The 18,855-nt window shown below is 38.3% G+C and overlaps 1 protein-coding gene across 1 annotated transcript in view; it reads right to left on the bottom strand.

Annotated features, from left to right (window-relative positions):
- Positions 1-18,855, bottom strand: part of Fam227b (family with sequence similarity 227 member B) — a 58,813-nt gene that overhangs the window by 16,594 nt on the left and 23,364 nt on the right. The window contains exons 5-6 of the mRNA XM_035447045.1: positions 17,447-17,551; positions 153-251 (exon numbers count right to left, since the gene is read on the bottom strand). Of these exons, the coding sequence (XP_035302936.1) occupies positions 153-251; positions 17,447-17,551 (204 nt within the window). The remainder of the gene's footprint in view (positions 1-152; positions 252-17,446; positions 17,552-18,855) is intronic.

The raw sequence follows: 18,855 nt of genomic DNA, 5'->3' as shown, positions 1-18,855 counted from the left end.
CCTCTAAAAGAAGAAAGTTCAAATAGGATTTTTAGTCTGTGGAATTCTCAAAGATTCATCTATATAAAAAACTTTTGTATTAATATTACTTCTACTGAAAAAAGAATTTGCTATAAATCTATATTTTTCCATATTTTTAAAATGTCACTTACCTTGAATTTATGGAGAAACCACCACCAAAAAGAGTCATGCAAAAGAGCAACGGAGCAGTCTGAGAGAATATGGGATTTCCAGAATTTAAATACATTTTCCTATAGATAACAAATTAAAATACATTACTAAATATATTCATGTAAATTTGCTTTATACAGAGTATAATCAATGGTAACAGAACTGCCTGACAGATATTTAGCAATACACATAAGTGATATTAACTGTCCTAGTAGTTATAGTAAAAACCAAGAGTAAGTTTAAGCTTGATGACATACCTTATTTAACCAAATACACTTAGAATATTGTCCTATTAACACATAATTGATAAAGTATTAATTAAGTATCTTGCATCTTTAGTGATAAGGATTTGAAAATGATTGAGTGTACTTTGTACTTATAGCATATCTTGATTTGAACATTAAATTTTCATCAAAAATAAAATAGTATTTCTATACTCATAAATACATGTTTATATAAAATAGATTCATAAAATATTTGCAATTTTATTCCAAAACATAACTTTTTAATACTTACATATTAGTTTTATATTTGTATGTAAATATATTAAAATAAATTGAATAAAAATATTAAGTTATTAGTCATACTGGCCACATTTTAATTGCTCAAAAACTACATGTGGCAAGAAGAACAGAGATCCCTGCTGCACTGAAGGTGAAGCTAACAACCAGAAGACTAGCTTCCAACTTGGACAGAGCCTTCCAACTAGATCAGAGGTCATACCAGCCTCCAGAAATCCAGGCCACAAAGACTAGAAAACCAAAGAGGAAACAGAAACCAAGGAACAAAACACCTACCCAACAAAGACAAACTCAAAAATCAGAAGCTAGACCTAATCATCCCAAACCCAGATTCCTAAATGACAGTGTAAAAATATAATAAATAACAGCTGGGGCAATATGGCACCATGAGAGCCCAGCTATCCATTGACAGCAAGACTAGAGCATTCTAACACAGTCAAAGCACAAGAAAAAGACCTTAAAAATCTTTATGAACAGGATAGAGGTCCTTGAAGAAGAAATGAAAAACTTCCTTAAGGAAATCAAGGAAAAACAACAACAAAACCAGAGGAAATAAGTAAGTCCCTTCAAGAATGTCAAGAAAGGCTCAGGGTAAGTGGCCCTGCTCAGAAGCATCTGATGCCAAGGGTTTGCTCGCTGGAACCGAGATCAGCAGCGGGACCTGACACACCTGAACTCTGCCGAGGCCCCGGTGGCAGTTCCACCTCCATCCACGACAAGAGGACAGACATCAGAGTATTGGAACTGTTTGCATCTACCAGAAGGGAACCTTGATCCCATACCTACCAGGAGAGGAAGAGACTCCTGCTAAACCCACCAGAAGAAAGGATGAGAAGAGGTCAATGTAAAAGCACATTCAACAACAGAAAACCCAGTATGACACCACCAGAGACTAGGAACCGTACACCAGCAAGACCTGAACATCACAATGCAGATGAAGCAGAAGAGAATGACATTAAAAACATCTTCATGAAAATGATAGAGGACCTCAAAGAGAAATGAGAAAATCCCTTAAAGAAATGGAAGAAAAAACAAGCCAAAATATATAAGATGTCAACAAATCTCTCAAGGAAACAGTTCAAGACCTAAAAACTGAAATACAGATAATAAAGAAAGCACAATCTGAGGGAATTCTGGAAATAGAAAAGCTGGGTAAACGATCAGGAACTCCAGACATAAGCATAACCAATAGAATACAAGACATGGAAGAGAGAATCTCAGAAGATGAAAACACACTAGCAGAAATAGAATCATCACCCAAAGAAAATCTTAAGTCCAACAAATCCTTAATACAAAATATACAGGAAATATGGGATACCATGAAAAGACCAAACCAAAGAATAATAGGTATAGAAGAAGGTGAAGAAATCCAACTCAAAGGCACAGAAAACATATTCAACAAAATCATAGAAGAAAAATTTCCCAACCTAAAGAAAGACATGCCAATGAAAATACAAGAAGCCTACAGAACAACAAATAGACTGAACCAAAAAAGGTCTCCTCCCACATAATAATCAAAACACCAAACATAAAGAACAAAGATAAAATATTAAGAGCAGCAAAGGGAAAAGGTCAAGTAACTTATAAAGGCAAACCTATCAGAATTACACCTGACTTTTCCATGGAAACTCTGAAAGCCAGAAGGTCCTGGATAGATATTCTACATACACTAAGAGACCATGGATGCCAGCCAAGACTACTATACCCAGCAAAGCTTTCAATCAATATAGATGGAGAAAACAAGATATTCCATGACAAAACCAAATTCAAACAATATATATCCACCAATCCAGCCCTACAGAAAGTTCTGGAAGGAAATCTGCAACCCAAGTAAGTTAACTACAACCAGAAAAATGTAGGCAATATATAATCCCACTTTACCAACAGCCAAAAGGAAAAAGACATAGATTCCCACACATAATTTCGACACCATCACCAAATCAAAAACAAACAAGAATGAACAATCCATGGTCATCCACCAACATTAATGGTCTTAACTCACCTATAAAAAGACACAGATTAGCAGAATAGATAAGAAGACAGAATCCTTCCTTCTGTTGTATACAAGAAACACACATCAATTTCAAAGACAGACCTAAGAATTAAAGGTTGGGGAAAGATTTTCCAATCAAATAGACCCAAGAAACAAGCGGGGGTAGCAATCCTAATATCCAACAAATTGGACTTTAAACTAAAATCAATCAAAAGAGATGAAGGAGGTCACTTCTTACTCATCACAGGAGAAATCCATTAGTCTCAATTCTGAACATTTATGCCTCAAATACAAAGGCATCCACATTTGTAAAAGAAATATTATTAAAACTCCAATCATACATAAAACCTCACACACTTATAGTGGGAGACATCAACACCCCAATCTCACCACTGGACAGGAACACCAGACAGAAACTTAACAAAGAAACAAAGGAACTAATCGAAGTTATGGTCCAATTGGACTTAATAGATATCTATAAAACATTCTATACAAATACAAAACAATTTACCTTCTTCTCAGTGACACATGGAACCTTCTCTAAAATCAACCACATACTTGGCAACATAGCAAACCACAACAGGTACAAAAAATTGAAATAACCCCCTGTATCTTATCAGAACACCATGCTTTAAAGTTAGAATTCAACAACAACATGAATTACAGAAAATCTACAAACTCATGGAAATTAAGTAACACCCAATTGCACAATTCCTGGATCGAGGAAGAAATAAAAAAAGAAATTAAAGATTTCCTAGAATTCAATGAGAATGCAGACACAACATACCCAAACCTAAAGGACACTTTCAAAGCAGTGCTAAGAGGAAATTTCATGGAGTTAAGTGCCCACATGAAGAAACAGGAGACTAATCACACTAGAAAATTAACAGGACAACTGAAAGCTTTAGAAAACAAATAAGCCAATACACCCAGGAGGAGCAGATGCCAGGAAATAATCAAATTGAGGACTAAAATCAATAAAATGGAAACTAGGAGAACAATACAAAAATCAATAAAACAAAGAGTTGGTTCTCCAGAAAATCAACAAGATAGACAAACCTTTATTCAAACTTACCAAACAGCAGAGAGTGAACAAGCAAGTTAATAAAATCAGGAATGAAAAGGGGGACAGAACAACAGATACAGAGGAAATCCAGAGAATCATCAGGTCATACTTTGAAAACCTATATTCCTCAAAATCGAAAATCTAAAGGAAATGGACAATTTTCTGGACAGATTTCACTTACCAAGATTAAATCAAGAACAGATAAGCAACTTAAATAAAACTATAACCCCTAATGAAATTGAAGCAGTCATCAGAAGTCTCCCAACCAAAAAAAGCCCAGGGCCAGATAGCTTCAGTGCAGAATTCTACCAGAAATTCAAGGTACAGCTAATATCAATTCTCCTCAAAGTATTCCATGCAATAGAAGCAGAAGGGACATTGCCAAACTCTTTTTATGAGGCTTCAATAACTTTGATCCCCAAGCCACACAAAGACACAACTAAGAAAGAGAACTACAGATCAAAATCCCTCATGAACATTGATGCAAAAATTCTCAATAAAATACTGGCAAATCAAATACAAGAGCACATCAGAGAAATCATCCACTATGATCAAGTACGCTTCATCCCAGGAATGCAAGGATGGTTCAACATATGAAAATCCATCAATGTAACTCTCCATATAAACAGACTGAGGGGGAAAAAAACACATGATCATCTCACTAGACACTGAAAAAGCCTTTGACAAAATCCAACACCCTTTCATGATAAAGGTCTTGGAGAAATCAGGGATAACAGGAACATACCTCAACATAATAAAAGCAATATACAGCAAGCCGACAGCCAACATCAAATTAAATGGAAAGAATCTCAATGCAATTCCTCTCAAATAAGGGACAAGACAAGGCTTTCCACTTTCTCCATACCTCTTCAATATTGACCTTGAAGTTCTAGCTAGAGCAGTAAGACAACAAAAGGAGATCAAGAGAATACAAATCGGAAAGGAAGAAGTCAAACTCTCACTATTTGCAGATGATATGATAGTCTACATAAGTGACCTGAAAAACTCTACCAGGGAACTCCTACAGCTGATAAACACCTTCACCAAAGTGGCAGGAAACCAGATTTACTCAAAAAAATCTGTAGCCCTACAATATACAGATGACACATTGGTGAAGAAAGAAATCAGAGAAATATCACCCTTTACAATTGCCAAAAACAATATAAAATACCTTGGGGTAACACTAATCAAAAAAGTGAAAGACCTGTACCGTAAGAATTTTGCCTCTCTAAAGAAAGAAATTAAGGAAGATACCAGAAAATGGAAAGATCTCCCATGCTCTTGGAAACACACATGAAAGCACACATGTACACAAAATACCCCACCACCACCAACAAAATAACAGGAATTAAAAATCACTGGTTATTAATATCTTGTTATTGATGGATTCAATTCTCCAATAAAAAGACACAGGCTAAACAGAATGGATATAAAAGTTGAAATCATCCTTCTGCTGCATACAAGAAACACACCTCAACATCAAAGACAGGGTAAATGGTTTGAAAAAAGATTTTCCATCCAAGACAGCCTCCAAAGCCACAGAGAAACCTTGTCTCAAAAAAGATTTTTCCAATCAAATGGACCTAATGAGCAGGCTATTAGCTATCCTAATATATAACAAAATAGACTTCAAATGAAAATTAATCAAAAGAGAGGGAAAAGGACATTTCATACTCATTAAAGGAAAAACCCACCAGAATGATATCTCAATTCTGATATCTATGCCTCAACTGTAAGGGCACCCACATTAGTAAAAGAAACATTACTAAAGCTTAACTCACACATTGAACCCCACACATTAAGAGTGGGAGACCTCAATACACCCTCTCATTAATGGACAAGTGTGGAACTAACAAATGTCACGATTCAAATGGACCTAACAGATATCTATAGAACATTTTATACAAACATAAAAGAATATACCTTCTTCTCAGCACCTCATGGAATAGTCTCCAAAACTGACCATATTATCGGTCACAAAGCAAGCCTCAACAGATACAAGGAAATTGAAATAACCACTGCATTCTATCAGACCACCATGGATTAAAGCTGAATTTCAACAGCAACAGAAACAACAGAAAACTTACAACTAATGGAAACTGAACAACTCTACTGTATTACAACTGGGTCCAGGAAGAAATAGAGAAATTAAAGACTTCCTAGAACTCAGTGAAAATGAATGCACTGCATACCCAAACTTACAGGACACAAAGAAATCATACTAAGAAGAAAGTTATAGCACTAAGTGCCTACATAAAGAAACTAGAGGGATCTCATACCAGTAACATAACAGCACACCTGAATGCTCTAAAACAAAAAAGCAGACACACCTAAGAGGACTAGGCAGCAAAAAGTAATCAAACTCAGGATTGAAATCAATAAAATAAAAACAAAGGGAACAATACAAATTATTAATAGAGTGGGTACTTTGAGAAAATCAACAAGGTAGACAAACTCTTATCCAAACTAACTAAAAGGCAGAGAGAGACTATCCAAATTAACAAAATCAAAAATGAAAAGGGAGTTATAACAACAGACATCAAGGAAATAAAAATCATTAGGTCATACTTCAAAAACTTGTACTCTACAAAACTGGAAAATCTAAAGGAAATGGACAATTTTCTAGACAGATACCACTAACCAAATTTAAAAGATGAGATAAATAATTTAAATAGATCTATAACCCCCAAAGAAATGGAAGTAGTCATTAAAAGTTCATTGCAGCTTTACTCATAATACAGAAACTGGAAACAACTTGTATGTCCCAGAGCTGAAGAATGGATAAAGAAAATGTGGTCTTTCTCCTACCTCCCTCCCCCTTCCTCCGTGCTCCCAATTTGTTCATGAGCTCTTGTCCCTTTCCCCTTCTCCAGGGGACCATGTATGTCTCTCTTAGGGTCTTCCTTGTTTCCTACCTTCTCTGGAGGTGTTGATTGTAGGCTGGCTTGGCTGTTAATCCCAAGAGGAGGGGACAAGAAGAGAGGTGAGGAGAACATGAGGGATCAGGAAGATTTGAGTGGGGAATGAATAGAGGAGAACAAGAAAAGAGATATCTTAATAAAGGGAGCCATTATAGGTTTAAAGAGAAATCTGGCACTGGGGAAATGTCTGGAGATCCACAAGGTTGACCCCAACTAAGAATCTAAGCAATAGTGGAGAGACCACCTTAAATGCCCTTCCACTATAATGAGACTGATGACTACCTTAAATGCCATCATAGAGCCTGAATCCCGTAGCTGATGGAAGCAGAAGCAGAGACCCACAGCTAAGCACTGAGCTGAAATCCTAGAATCCAGTTCTAAAGAGGCAGGAGTGATGAACCATGCTGGGGAAATCCACAGAAACAGCTGACCTGAACAAGTGGGAGCTCACAGACCCCAGTCTGACAGCTGGGGAACAAACCAGGCCTCCTGAATGTGAGTGTCAACTAGGAGGCCTGGTCAGTTTATTTGGCCTCTGGCAGTGGAACCTGTGTTTATCTCTAGTGCACGAATGGATTTTGGGAGCACATTCTCTGCGGAGGGATACTCTCTTAGTCTAGATACACAGGGAGGGCCTAGGCCCTGGCTCAAATGACTTGACAGATGTTGATGATCCCTCATGGAAGGCCTCACCTTCCCTGGGGAGTTGGATTAGCTGATGGGATTGGGGGACAGTGGGGTAATGGGAGGATGGAAGGGAGAGGGGACTGGGATTGATACGTAAAATAACATTGTTTCTAATTTAAATAAAATTTATAAAAAACAAAAAAGATTTAATGGCAGAGAAGACACTGGAATAGACATATGAGAAACTATCATATAAAACAAAAATAAAAAGATTTTAAAAAAGGAGAATCAAAAGAAAATGTAAAAGTTTGACTTCTCCTTTTCCAATTTGTATCCCCTTGATCTCCTTTTCTTGTCTTATTGCTTTAGCTAGAACTTCAAGTACAATATTGACGAGATATGGAGAGAGTGCACAGCCTTGTCTTGTTCCTGATTTTAGAGGAATCGTGTTGAGTTTCTCTCCATTTAGTTTTATGTTGGCTGTTGGTTTGGTGTATATTGCTTTTATCATGTTTATGTATGTTCCTGTTATTCCTGATCTCTCCAAGGTCTTTATCATGAAGGGATGTTGGATTTTGTCAAAGAATTTTTCAGCATCTACCCAGATGATCGTGTGTTTTTTTCTTTTTCAGTTCATTTACATGGTCGATTACATTGATGAATTTTCACATGTTGAACCATCCTTGCATCCCTGGGATGAAGCTAACTTGATCATGGTGGATGATTTCTCTGATGTGTTCTTGGATTCGATTTGCCAGTATTTTTTGCAAATATTTTTGCATCGATGTTCATGAGGGATATTGGTCTGTAGTTCTCTTTTTTAGTTGTGTCTTTGTGTAGCTTGTATACCAAGGTAATTGTAGCCTTGTAAAAATAGTTTGGCAATGTCCCTTCTGCTTCTATTGTGTGGAACAATTTGAGCACCACTGATATTATATCTTGTTTGCATTTCTGGTAGAATTCTGCACTGAAGCCAACTGGCCCTGGGCTTTTTTTTGGTTGGGAGACTTTTGATGACTGCTTCAATTTCATTAGGGGTTATAGGTCTGTTTAGGTTGTTTATCTGTTCTTGATTCAATTTTGTAAGTGATATCTGTCCAGAAAGTTGTCCATTTCCTTTAGATTTTCATTTTGAGGAATATAGGTTTTCAAAGTATGACCTGATGATTCTCTGGATTTCCTAAGTATCTGTTGTTATATCCTCCTTTTCATTTCTGACTTTGTTAATTAGTATGTTCTCTCTCTCTCTCTGCCTTTTGGTTAGTTTGGATAGAGCTTTGTCTATCTTGATTTTCTCAAAGAACCAACTCTTTGTTTCATTGATTTCTTGTAATGTTTTCCTAGTTTCTATTTTATTGATTTCAGTCCTCAAGTTTGATTATTTCCTGGCATCTACTCCTCTGTGGTGAGTTTGATTCTTTCTGTTCTAGAGCTTTCACTTGTGCTTTCAATTCTCTAGTGTGAATATTCTCCAGTTTCTTCATGTGGGCACTTAGTGCTATAAACTTTCCTCTTAGCACTGCTTTCAAAGTGTCCCATAAGTTTGGGTGTGTTGCAGATGATATGATAGTCTACATAAGTGACCCAAAAAACTCTACCAGGGAATTCCTACAGCTAATAAACACCTGCAAAGAGGCAGAATACAAAATTAACTAAAAAAATCAGTAGCACTACTATACACAGATGATAAATGCAATGAGAAAGAAATCAGAGAAACATCACCCTTTACAATAGCCACAAACAACATAAAATATCTTGGGGTAAAGCTAACCAAACCTGTACAGTAAGAACTTTGAATTTTTAAAGAAAGAAATTAAAGGAGATATCAGAAAATGGAAAGATCTCCCATGCTCTTGGATAGGTAGGATCAACATAGTAAAAATGGCAATCTTGTCAAAAGCAATTTACAGATTCTATGCAATCCCCATCAAAATCCCAACACAGTTCTTCACAGACCTTGAAAGAACAACACTCAACTTTATATGGAAAAACAAAAAATCTAGGATAGCCAAAACAGCCATGTACAATAAAGGAACTTCTGGAGGCATCACCATCCCTGACTTCAAGCTCTATTATAGAGCCATAACTAAAAACAGCTTGGTATTGGCACAAAAGTAGACAGACAGACCAATGAAATCGAACTGAAAACCCTGATATTAACCCACACACCTACGAACACCTGATTTTTGACAGAGAAGCCAAACATTATACAATGAAAATAAGAAAGCATCTTCAACAAATGGAGCTGGCATAACTGGATGCTGACATGTAGAAGACTGCAGATAGATCCATATCTATCACCATGCACAAAACTTAAGTTTAAATGTATCAAAGGCCTCACCATAAATCCATCCACACTGAACCTCTTAGAAGAGAAAAGTGGGAGGTACCCTTGAATGAATTGGTACAGGAGACAGATTCCTGTACATAACACCAGTAGCACAGACATTGAGCTCCGCACTTAATAAATGGGACCTCCTGAAACTTAGCTTCTGTATGGCAAAGGACACAGTCAGCAAGACAAAATGACAGCCCGTAGAATGGGAAAAGCTCTTCATCAACCCCACATCTGACAGAGGACTGATTTCCAAAATATACAATGAACTCAAGAAGCTAGCCACCAAAACACCAAACAATGAAATTAAAAAGTGGGGTGCAGAACTAAATAGAGAATTCTCAACAGAGGAATCTAAAATGGCTCAAAGACACATAAGAAAGTGCTCAAAATCCTTAGCCTTCAGGGAAATGCAACTCAAAACAACTCTGAGATTCCATCTTACACTGGTCAGAATGGCTTAAAATCAAAAACACCAATGGCAGTCTATGCTGGAGAGGATGTGGAGAAAAAGGAACACTCCTCCATTTCTGGTGGGAATGCAAACCTGTAAGACCACTTTGGAAATCAGTATGATGGTTTCTTAGGAAAATGGCAATCAGTCTACCTCCAGATCCAGCAATTCTACTCTTGGGCATATACCCAAAGGATGCACATTCATACAACAAGAACATATGTTCAACTATGTTCATAGCAGCATTATTTGTAATAGCCAGAACTTGGAAGCAACCTAGATGCCCCTCAACTGAAGAATGGATAGAGAAAATGTGGTGCATTTATACAATGGAGTACTACTCAGCAGAAAAAAAAAAAACAATGGAATCTTGAAATTTGCAGGCAAATGGATGGAACTAGAAGAAACCATCCTGAGTAAGGTAACCCAGTCACAAAAAGACAAACATGGTATGTATTCACACATGTAAGAATTTTAGACATAGAGCAAAGGATTACCAGCCTACAGTCTACATCACCAAAGGAAGTAGGAAACAAGGAGGACCCCAAGAGAAGAATGCATGGTCCCCCAGAGAAGGGGATGGGGACAGGATCTCCTGAGCTAATTTGGAGCTTGGGGGTAGGGGAGAGGGAGCTGGGAGAAAGAGAGAGGGAGAAGAGTAGGGGAGAGGAGGAATTGGGGGAGCAGGAAGGTTGGGTTGGGGAAGAATAGAGGACAACAGGATGAGAGATACCATAATAGAGGGAGCCACTGTAGGTTCAAGGAAAGATCTGGTACTAGGGAGATTTCCAGAGATCTACAAGGATGACACCAACTGGCAATCTAAGCAATAGTGGAGAGGCTACCCTAAATGCCCTTCCCCTACATCGAGACTGATGACTACCTTATATGCCATCCTAGAGCCTTCATCCATTGGCTTATGGAAGCAGAGTCAGACATCCACAGCGAAACACTGAACTGAACTCTGGAACCCAGTTGCAGAGAGGGAGGAGTGATGAGCAAAGAGGTTGGGACCAAGCTGGTGAAACCCACAGAAACAGCTGACATGAACAAGGAGGAGTGCATGGACCCCAGACTGATGTCTGGGAGGCCAGCATGGGACTGATCCAGACCCCTGAACATGGATGTCAGTGAGGAGGCCTTGGCACTCTATGGGGACTCTGGTAGTAGATCAGTACTTATCCTTGGAGTAAGAAATGACTTTGGGAGCCCATCCTATGTGGAGGGATGCTCTGTCAGCCTGGACACACGTGGGAGGACCTAGGCCCTGCTCCTGGGGAGCAGAGGGGGGAATGGGGTAAAGGGCTGGTGGGGAGTAGGGGAGGATGGGAGGGAGAGGGAGCTGGGGTTGACATGTGAAGCAGGCTCATTTCTAATTTGAACTAATAAAATTAATTTCTTGAAAAAAAAGAAAACGTGGTACATTTACACAATGGAATATCACTCAGCTGTTAAAAACAATGACACCATGAAATTTGCAGGGAAATGGATAGAACTAGAAAAGATCATCCTGTGTGAGGTAACTCAAATCCAGAAAAACAAACATGGTATATACTCACTTGAGTATAAGTGAATATTAACCATAAAGTAAAGGATAACTGTGGTGCTACCATCAACAGACCTAGAGAAGCTAAATAACAAGGGGGCTCAAGAGGGGTCATATAAGTATCACTGTGAAGGGGAAATCGAATAGACACTTTCATTGGATTGGAGGAGGGATCTAGATGGGGGTGGAGATGGAGGGAGAGAGTAATGGGAGAGACAACTGGAATCTGGGGGCATCTCTGGGAAGAGCTAGTACAATGGAAACTCCCGGGAATCTATGAGGGTGACCTTAGTTAAGAGTCCTAGCAATGGGGGATATGGAACCTGGACTGCATCTCCTGTAACCAGGCAAGACTTCCAGTGGAGGGATTGGGACACCAACCCAGCCACAAAACCTTTGACCTACAATTTGTCCCACCTACAAAATGTGCTGGGATAAAGGTGGCACAGAAATTGTGTGAGTGGCCACCTAATGACTGGGTCTAGCTTAAGACCCAGTCCATGAGAGGGAGCCCATCCCTGAGGGCCAGAAACAAAGGAAGGATAGCCCAGAGACCTAGGATGGATCCAAACATGACTAGCAGAAAGTCACTGAAGTGTTTCCTAAGGATATTCTGCTGTGCTCATAGACTGATGCCTAGCCCAATTGTCATCAGAGAGGTTTCACCCAGCAACTGATGGAAAAACAGATGCAGACATCCACAGGCAAACTTTAGGTGGAGCTTGGGGCATCGTGTGGAAGAGGGGGAAGAAGAATTGTAGGAGCCAGTGACATCAGGACACCACAATGAAATCCACAGCATCAACCAGCCTGGGATTACAGCGGCTCATAGAGACTGAATTGACCACTAGGGACCCTGCATGGGATTGACCTAAGTCCTCTACATATATGTTACAGTTGTGTAGCTTTGTGTTCTTTTGGGACTCCTAACAGTGTGAATAGGGGCTGTTTCTGATTCTGTTGCCTGTTTTGGGGACTCTTTGTGCCTACTGTGTTACTTCATCCAGCCTTAATAGGAGAGGAGGTGCCTAGTCTCACTGCAACTTGATATACCATGCCTGGATGATATCCATGGGAGGTCTGCTGTTTTTGAAGAGAAATAGAGGGAGGGGAGTGGATCAGGCAGGAGTAGGGGGTGGGGCTTGGAGGACAGGAAAAAAAAACTACATATGGCTAGTACCTAATGCAAGGATGATGTAGACTAGATCAAACACATCAAAAATGTAGGAAACTTAAGATAAATGCTCATTTAGTCATGGAGGTTTAACTCAGTAAATCCTCTCATGAATTTATCTAAACATAGTATATCCCATGTGCAGACAATTCACCAAAATTGGTACCCAAAATTAAATTTACTTACCACAAATACTAGAAACTATACATTTTACTTGGTTAAGTAAATTCAGTAGATCATATTATGCTCTTTTTCACATTTTTGGTTGTGAGCCTAGCCTTTAACGGCTGAGCCATCTCTCCAGTCCCTTTTTCACATTTTAAAAAATTAATTTCTTAGCTTATATACAAAATAATAGCTTCATTATGACATTTCCATATATATATATACATATATATATATATCACATATATATCTCACATATTCACCCATAAACACAGTGCCCCGTCCTTCACACTTTCCAATCTCACTGTTCCCTTTTCTTTCCTCAATATATCTACATTCTTCATATGAGAGAAATCAAATGCTATTTTATCTCTATCTCCCTCAATAACCTCCATTGCTGCCTTCTTCCCTTCCCTTTAGAATGCCTACCTGACTCATCGCCTTTCTACACACACACACACACACACACACACACACACACACACACAAAACACACATGTACATGCATGTACACACATATGAGAAACAGATATGAATAAAAACATGACTTTTTCCTGGTTTTATTTGCTTAACATGATGACTTCCAGTTCCATCCATTTTCATGCAAATAACATTTTTCTTTATTACTGAATACAATCCCATGAGGTGTGTGTGTGTGTGTGTGTGTGTATTATATGTGCAACATTACATTTTATTTATTCATTTGTCTGTTAATAAGCATCTAGGCTGGTCCTGTATATCAGATATTTTAGATAGTACAGTAATAAACATGCATGGCAAACATGGTGATGGTATTATTAAATTCCTTTGGGAATATACTCAGCAATGATATAGCTAGATTTTATGGAGGTTTTTCTTTTATATTTGTGATGAATATCCATACTGATTTCCACATTGTCTATACTAGCCTAACTCTTACCAAGGCTATGTAAGAGTTCTTACTTCCCTTATCCTTGACTGTGACTGTATGTGCTGGTGTTCTTTGCTTTATTTGATAACCATTCTGACTGAGAGGCAATGGAATCTCAAAGCAATTTTAATTTATATTTCCCTGGTAATTAGGGATACTGCATGTTTTCTCAAATATGCATTGACCATGTTTATTTCTTCTTTGGGACATGTATAACTGATTCATTTGTTTGTTTATTGATTGGATGACTTGGCTTTATGTTTAATTTTTAGAGCTAACTATAGATTTTAGATATTAATTCCTTCAGATGTTTATCTGGCAAAGATTTTTGAAAATCTTGTAAAATATCTCTACACTCTACTAATAGTTTCCTTTGCTACGCAGAAGCTTTTCAATGTCATCCAAACACACTGACTAATACAATAATTTTAAAATATCAGATTCAATATAATTCAAAATTTTTGATGAAATACATAAATACTGTTTTTTGTTCATCAAAGGTAAGTCAACAACAAGGAAATTGTGCAAACTTTTTAACAAGAAAATTATTTATGATTTCTATGGGAGTACTTCTTTTCCACAGGGCACTAACCATACTTCGCTGGCAACAGCTTCAACTTATACTTAGCACCTTACAAAAAAACATGTATAGTATATATACAGAAACATGAAAAATAGAAATTGAGACAAAAAGGGGACAATGATCACCTTTACTAATACCTACCCAAAGTTCATCCTATCCCTGATGACCAATGGCCATTGAACTAGTCACATTCCTACACATTTAGTCTTTATCTTTGGTTTTACTATAGGATGTAACACAAAAGTATGCCAGGGCACTTTCAGGCTTTAAAAGAACACACAAGCCATAAGTGGAAGAGTTCTCACAAGTTATTTTAGAGTAAAAACAGTATGCTAAAGTGCTTGAGTTGATAAGAGTGGAAACACAGAAGGAAAAACATCTTTCATAGTCACATTCCCAGGCAATGGATACTTGCATCAAGATGCTAGAGATGATAACACACCAATTGTGGTGGCTTGAATGAGAATGGCCCCCATAGGTCCTTCTGTTTGAATACATAGTCCCCAGTTGGTGGAGCTGTTTGTGAAGGATTAAGAGGTGTGGCCTTATTGGAGGAATGTGGGTTTTGATGTTCAAAAGTTTGGTGCCAGAATAAAGAAAGCATCCTCAACAAATGGTGCTGGCATAACTGGATGCTGACATGTAGAAAACTGCAGATAGATCCATGTCTATCACCATGCACAAAACTTAAGTCCAAATGGATGAAAGACCTCAACATAAATCCAGCCACACTGAACCTCTTAAAAGAGAAAGTGGGAAATACCATGAATTAGTACAGGAGACAGCTTCCTGAACATTACACCAGTATCACAGGCATTGAGATAAAAAATTGATAAATGGGACCTCCTGAAACTGAGAAGCTTCTGTAAGACAAAGGACACAGTCAGCAAGACAAACAGCAGCCCACAGACTGGGAAAAGATATTCACCAACCCGATATCTGACAGAGGGCTGATCTCCAAGTATACAAAGAACTCAAGAAGCTAGTCTCCAAAACACCAATCAATCCAATTAAAAAGTGGGGTACAGAACTAAATAGACAATCATCAATAGAGGAATCTAAAATGGCTGAAAGACACATAAGAAAGTGTTTAACATCCTTAGCCATCAGGGATGTGCAAATCAAAACAACTCTGAGATACCATCTCACACCTGTCAGAATGGCTAAAATCAAAAACATCAATGATAACTTATGCTGGATAGGATGTGGAGAAAGGGGAACACTCCTCCACTGCTGGTGGGAGTGCCAACTCATACAGCCACTTTGGAAATCAGTATGGCAATTCCTCAGGAAAATGGGAATCAGTCTACCACAAGATCCAGCAATTCCTCTCTTGGGCATATATACCCAAAAGATGCGCATTCATACAACAAAGACATCTGTTCAACGATGTTCATAGCAGCACTACTTGTAATAGCTAGAAACTGGAGGCATCCTAGATGCCCCTCAACTGAAGAATGGATAGAGAAAATGTGGTACATTTACACAATGGAGTACTACTCAGCAGAAAAAAAAAAAGGAATCAAAATTTGCAAGCAAATGGATTGAACTAGAAGAAACCATTCTGAGTGAGGTAACCCAGTCACAAAAAGACAAACATGTTTATGTACTCATTCATATATGGATTTTAGACATAGAGCAAAGGATTACCAGCCCACAATCCACACTGCCAGAGAAGCTAGGAAACAAGGAGAACTCTAAGAAAGACATACATGGTCCCCTGGAGAAGGGGAAAGGGACAAGATCTCTTGAGCAAATTGGGAGTATTGGGGGAGGGGAGAGGGAGCTAGGAGAATGAGAAAGGGAGAAGAGGAGGGGTGAGTTGGAAATGAGGGAGCAGGAAGGCTGAGTCAGGGGAAGAATAGAGGAAAGCAAGATAAAAGATACCATAATAGAGGCAGACATTATAGGTTTAAAGAGAAATCAGGCACTAGGGAAATGTCTGGAGATCTACAAAGATGACACCAACTAACAATCTAAGCAAGAAGAGAAGCTACCTTAAATGCCCTCTCTTGATAATGAGATTGATGACTAACTTAAATGCCATCCTATAGCCTTCATCCAGCAGCTGGTGGAAATAGAAGCAGACACCCACAGCTAAACACTGAACTGGAGTCCAGTTGCAGAGAAGGAGGAGTGATGAGCAAAGGGCCCAGACCAGGCTGGTGAAACCCACAGAAACAGCTGACCTGAACAAGGGGGAGCTCTTGGTCCCCAGACTGATAGCTGGGAAACCAGCATGAGACTGATCCAGACCCCATTAATGTGGGTGTTAGTGAGGAAGCCTCGGAAATCATGGGGCCTTCTGTAGTAGATCAGTACTTTTCCTTAGCATAGGAACGGACTTTGTTTGGGAGCCCACATAGAGGGATACTCCCTGAGCCAAGACACATGGGAGTGGGCCTAGACCCTATACCAAAGGATATGACAGACTCTGAAGACCCCCCTATGAAAGGCCTCACCCTCCCTGGGGAGCAGAAAAAGGTATGTGATAGGTAGGGTTTTAGTTGGGGGGGATAGAGGAGGAGGAGAGGGAGAGCAAACTGGGATTGAAATGTAAAACAATCTTGTTTCTAATTCAAATAGAAATGGAAAAAAAAGTTTGGTACCATGCCCAGTTAGCTCTCTCTGCTTTCTACTTTGGAATCAAAATATGAGCTTTCAGCTTTTCCTGATGCCATGACCTTTGCTGTGTCATCATGGACTCTAACCCTCTGAAACTATAAACCCAATTAAACACTTCTATAAGTTTTCTTAGTCAGAGATTTTGTCAGAGCAATGGGAAAGAAACTAAGATACACACACATCTTCTTTAGGTGAACAGGGATAAACATTATTAGTGCTTCCTTCTAAATTTAACGTTTGAAGAATCAAGTTGGCTTAATATCTAACTTCTCATAGTTTTAAATAAAGGACTGATTCATTAAATCACATTCTCAAAGTTTTACAATAGAATAAAAATAAGATAATATTTATATACCTCAAAATCATTGTTTCTTAAAACAAAAAGATAAATCTGTTTAGCATCCAAATGTCTGGGTAATTGAGTCAGTTCGTCTGGTTTGAATCCTGAGAAGTTGCAACCCTACGGAAAAAAAAAAAAAAACAGAAATATTGTTTAACAAAAATTATTTCTCTTCTTAGTATAGTGGTTCATATGACTTTAGAAGACATACAAATATTTAACTATTATTTAGCAAACATTGTTATGCTACTTTTTGTTGATATATTAAAAATTATTTATTTACTCTAGGAAAATTTCATATATTTTGTTTCTAAGAAATAAAAAATATTTGCATATTTGTGAGCTAAATTTAAAAAATAATATTTTAGAACATATTTTGGCATATACACAAAATATCAAATATTATAGATAGGCCATGCACAAAAAAGCAAGAACAGGTAGAGTTTTTTGGGTCACTTATGTAAAGTATCATAACATCTGCAAACAGTGAAAGTTTGACCTCTTCCTTTTTAATTTGTATCCCCTTGATCTCCTTTACTTGTCTTATTGCTCTAGCTAGAACTTCAAGTACAATATTGAAGAGATACGGAAAGAGTGCACAGTCTTGTCTTAGGACCTGATTTTAGAGGAATCGTGTTGAGTTCCTCTCCATTTAATTTGGTGTTGTCTGTTGGTTTACTGTATGTTGTTTTTATTATTTTCAGGTATGTTCCTGTTATTCCTGATCTCTCCAGGACCTTTATCATGAAGGGGTGTTGGATTTTTGTCAAAGGCTTTTTCAGCATCTAGTGAGATGATCATATGGTTTTCCTTTTACAGTTTGTTTCTATGGTGGATTACATTGATGGATTTACGTATGTTGAACCATCCTTGCATTCCTGGGATGAAGCCTACTTGATCCTGGTGGATGATTTTTCTAATGTGTTCTTGGATTCGATTTGCCAGTATTTTATTGAGTATTTTCACATCAATGTTCATGAGGGATATTGGTCTGTAGTTCTCTTTCTTAGTTGTGTCTTTGTGTGGCTTGGGTATCAAGGTAATTGTAGCCTCATAAAAAGAGTTTGGCAGTGCCCCTTCTGCTTCTATTGTGTGGAACAATTTGAAGAGTGTTGATATTATCTCTTGTTTGAATTTCTGGTAGAATTCTGCACTGAAGCCATCTGGCCCTGGGCTTTTTTTTGGTTGGGAGACTTTTGATGACTGTGAAGGGACCAGCTCCCCATTTCGACAGCCATAACAGCCTAACACGGGCTTGCCTGACCTTGCCTTGGTCACTAAGAGGTCAGATGCCTGCCTATTTTGGCAGCCATGACAGTTTAACACGTGTTTGCCTGACCTTGCCTTGGTCATTAGGAGGTCAGATGCCTGCCTCATGGCAAGGAACCAATCAGAAGTTAGCTGGTAGTGCTATGCTTTACGGC

This window comes from Cricetulus griseus, chromosome 6, assembly GCF_003668045.3.
Source record: "Cricetulus griseus strain 17A/GY chromosome 6, alternate assembly CriGri-PICRH-1.0, whole genome shotgun sequence".
In the NCBI taxonomy this organism is placed as follows: Eukaryota; Metazoa; Chordata; class Mammalia; order Rodentia; family Cricetidae; genus Cricetulus; species Cricetulus griseus.
This window is presented reverse-complemented; position numbering and strand designations above follow the sequence as displayed.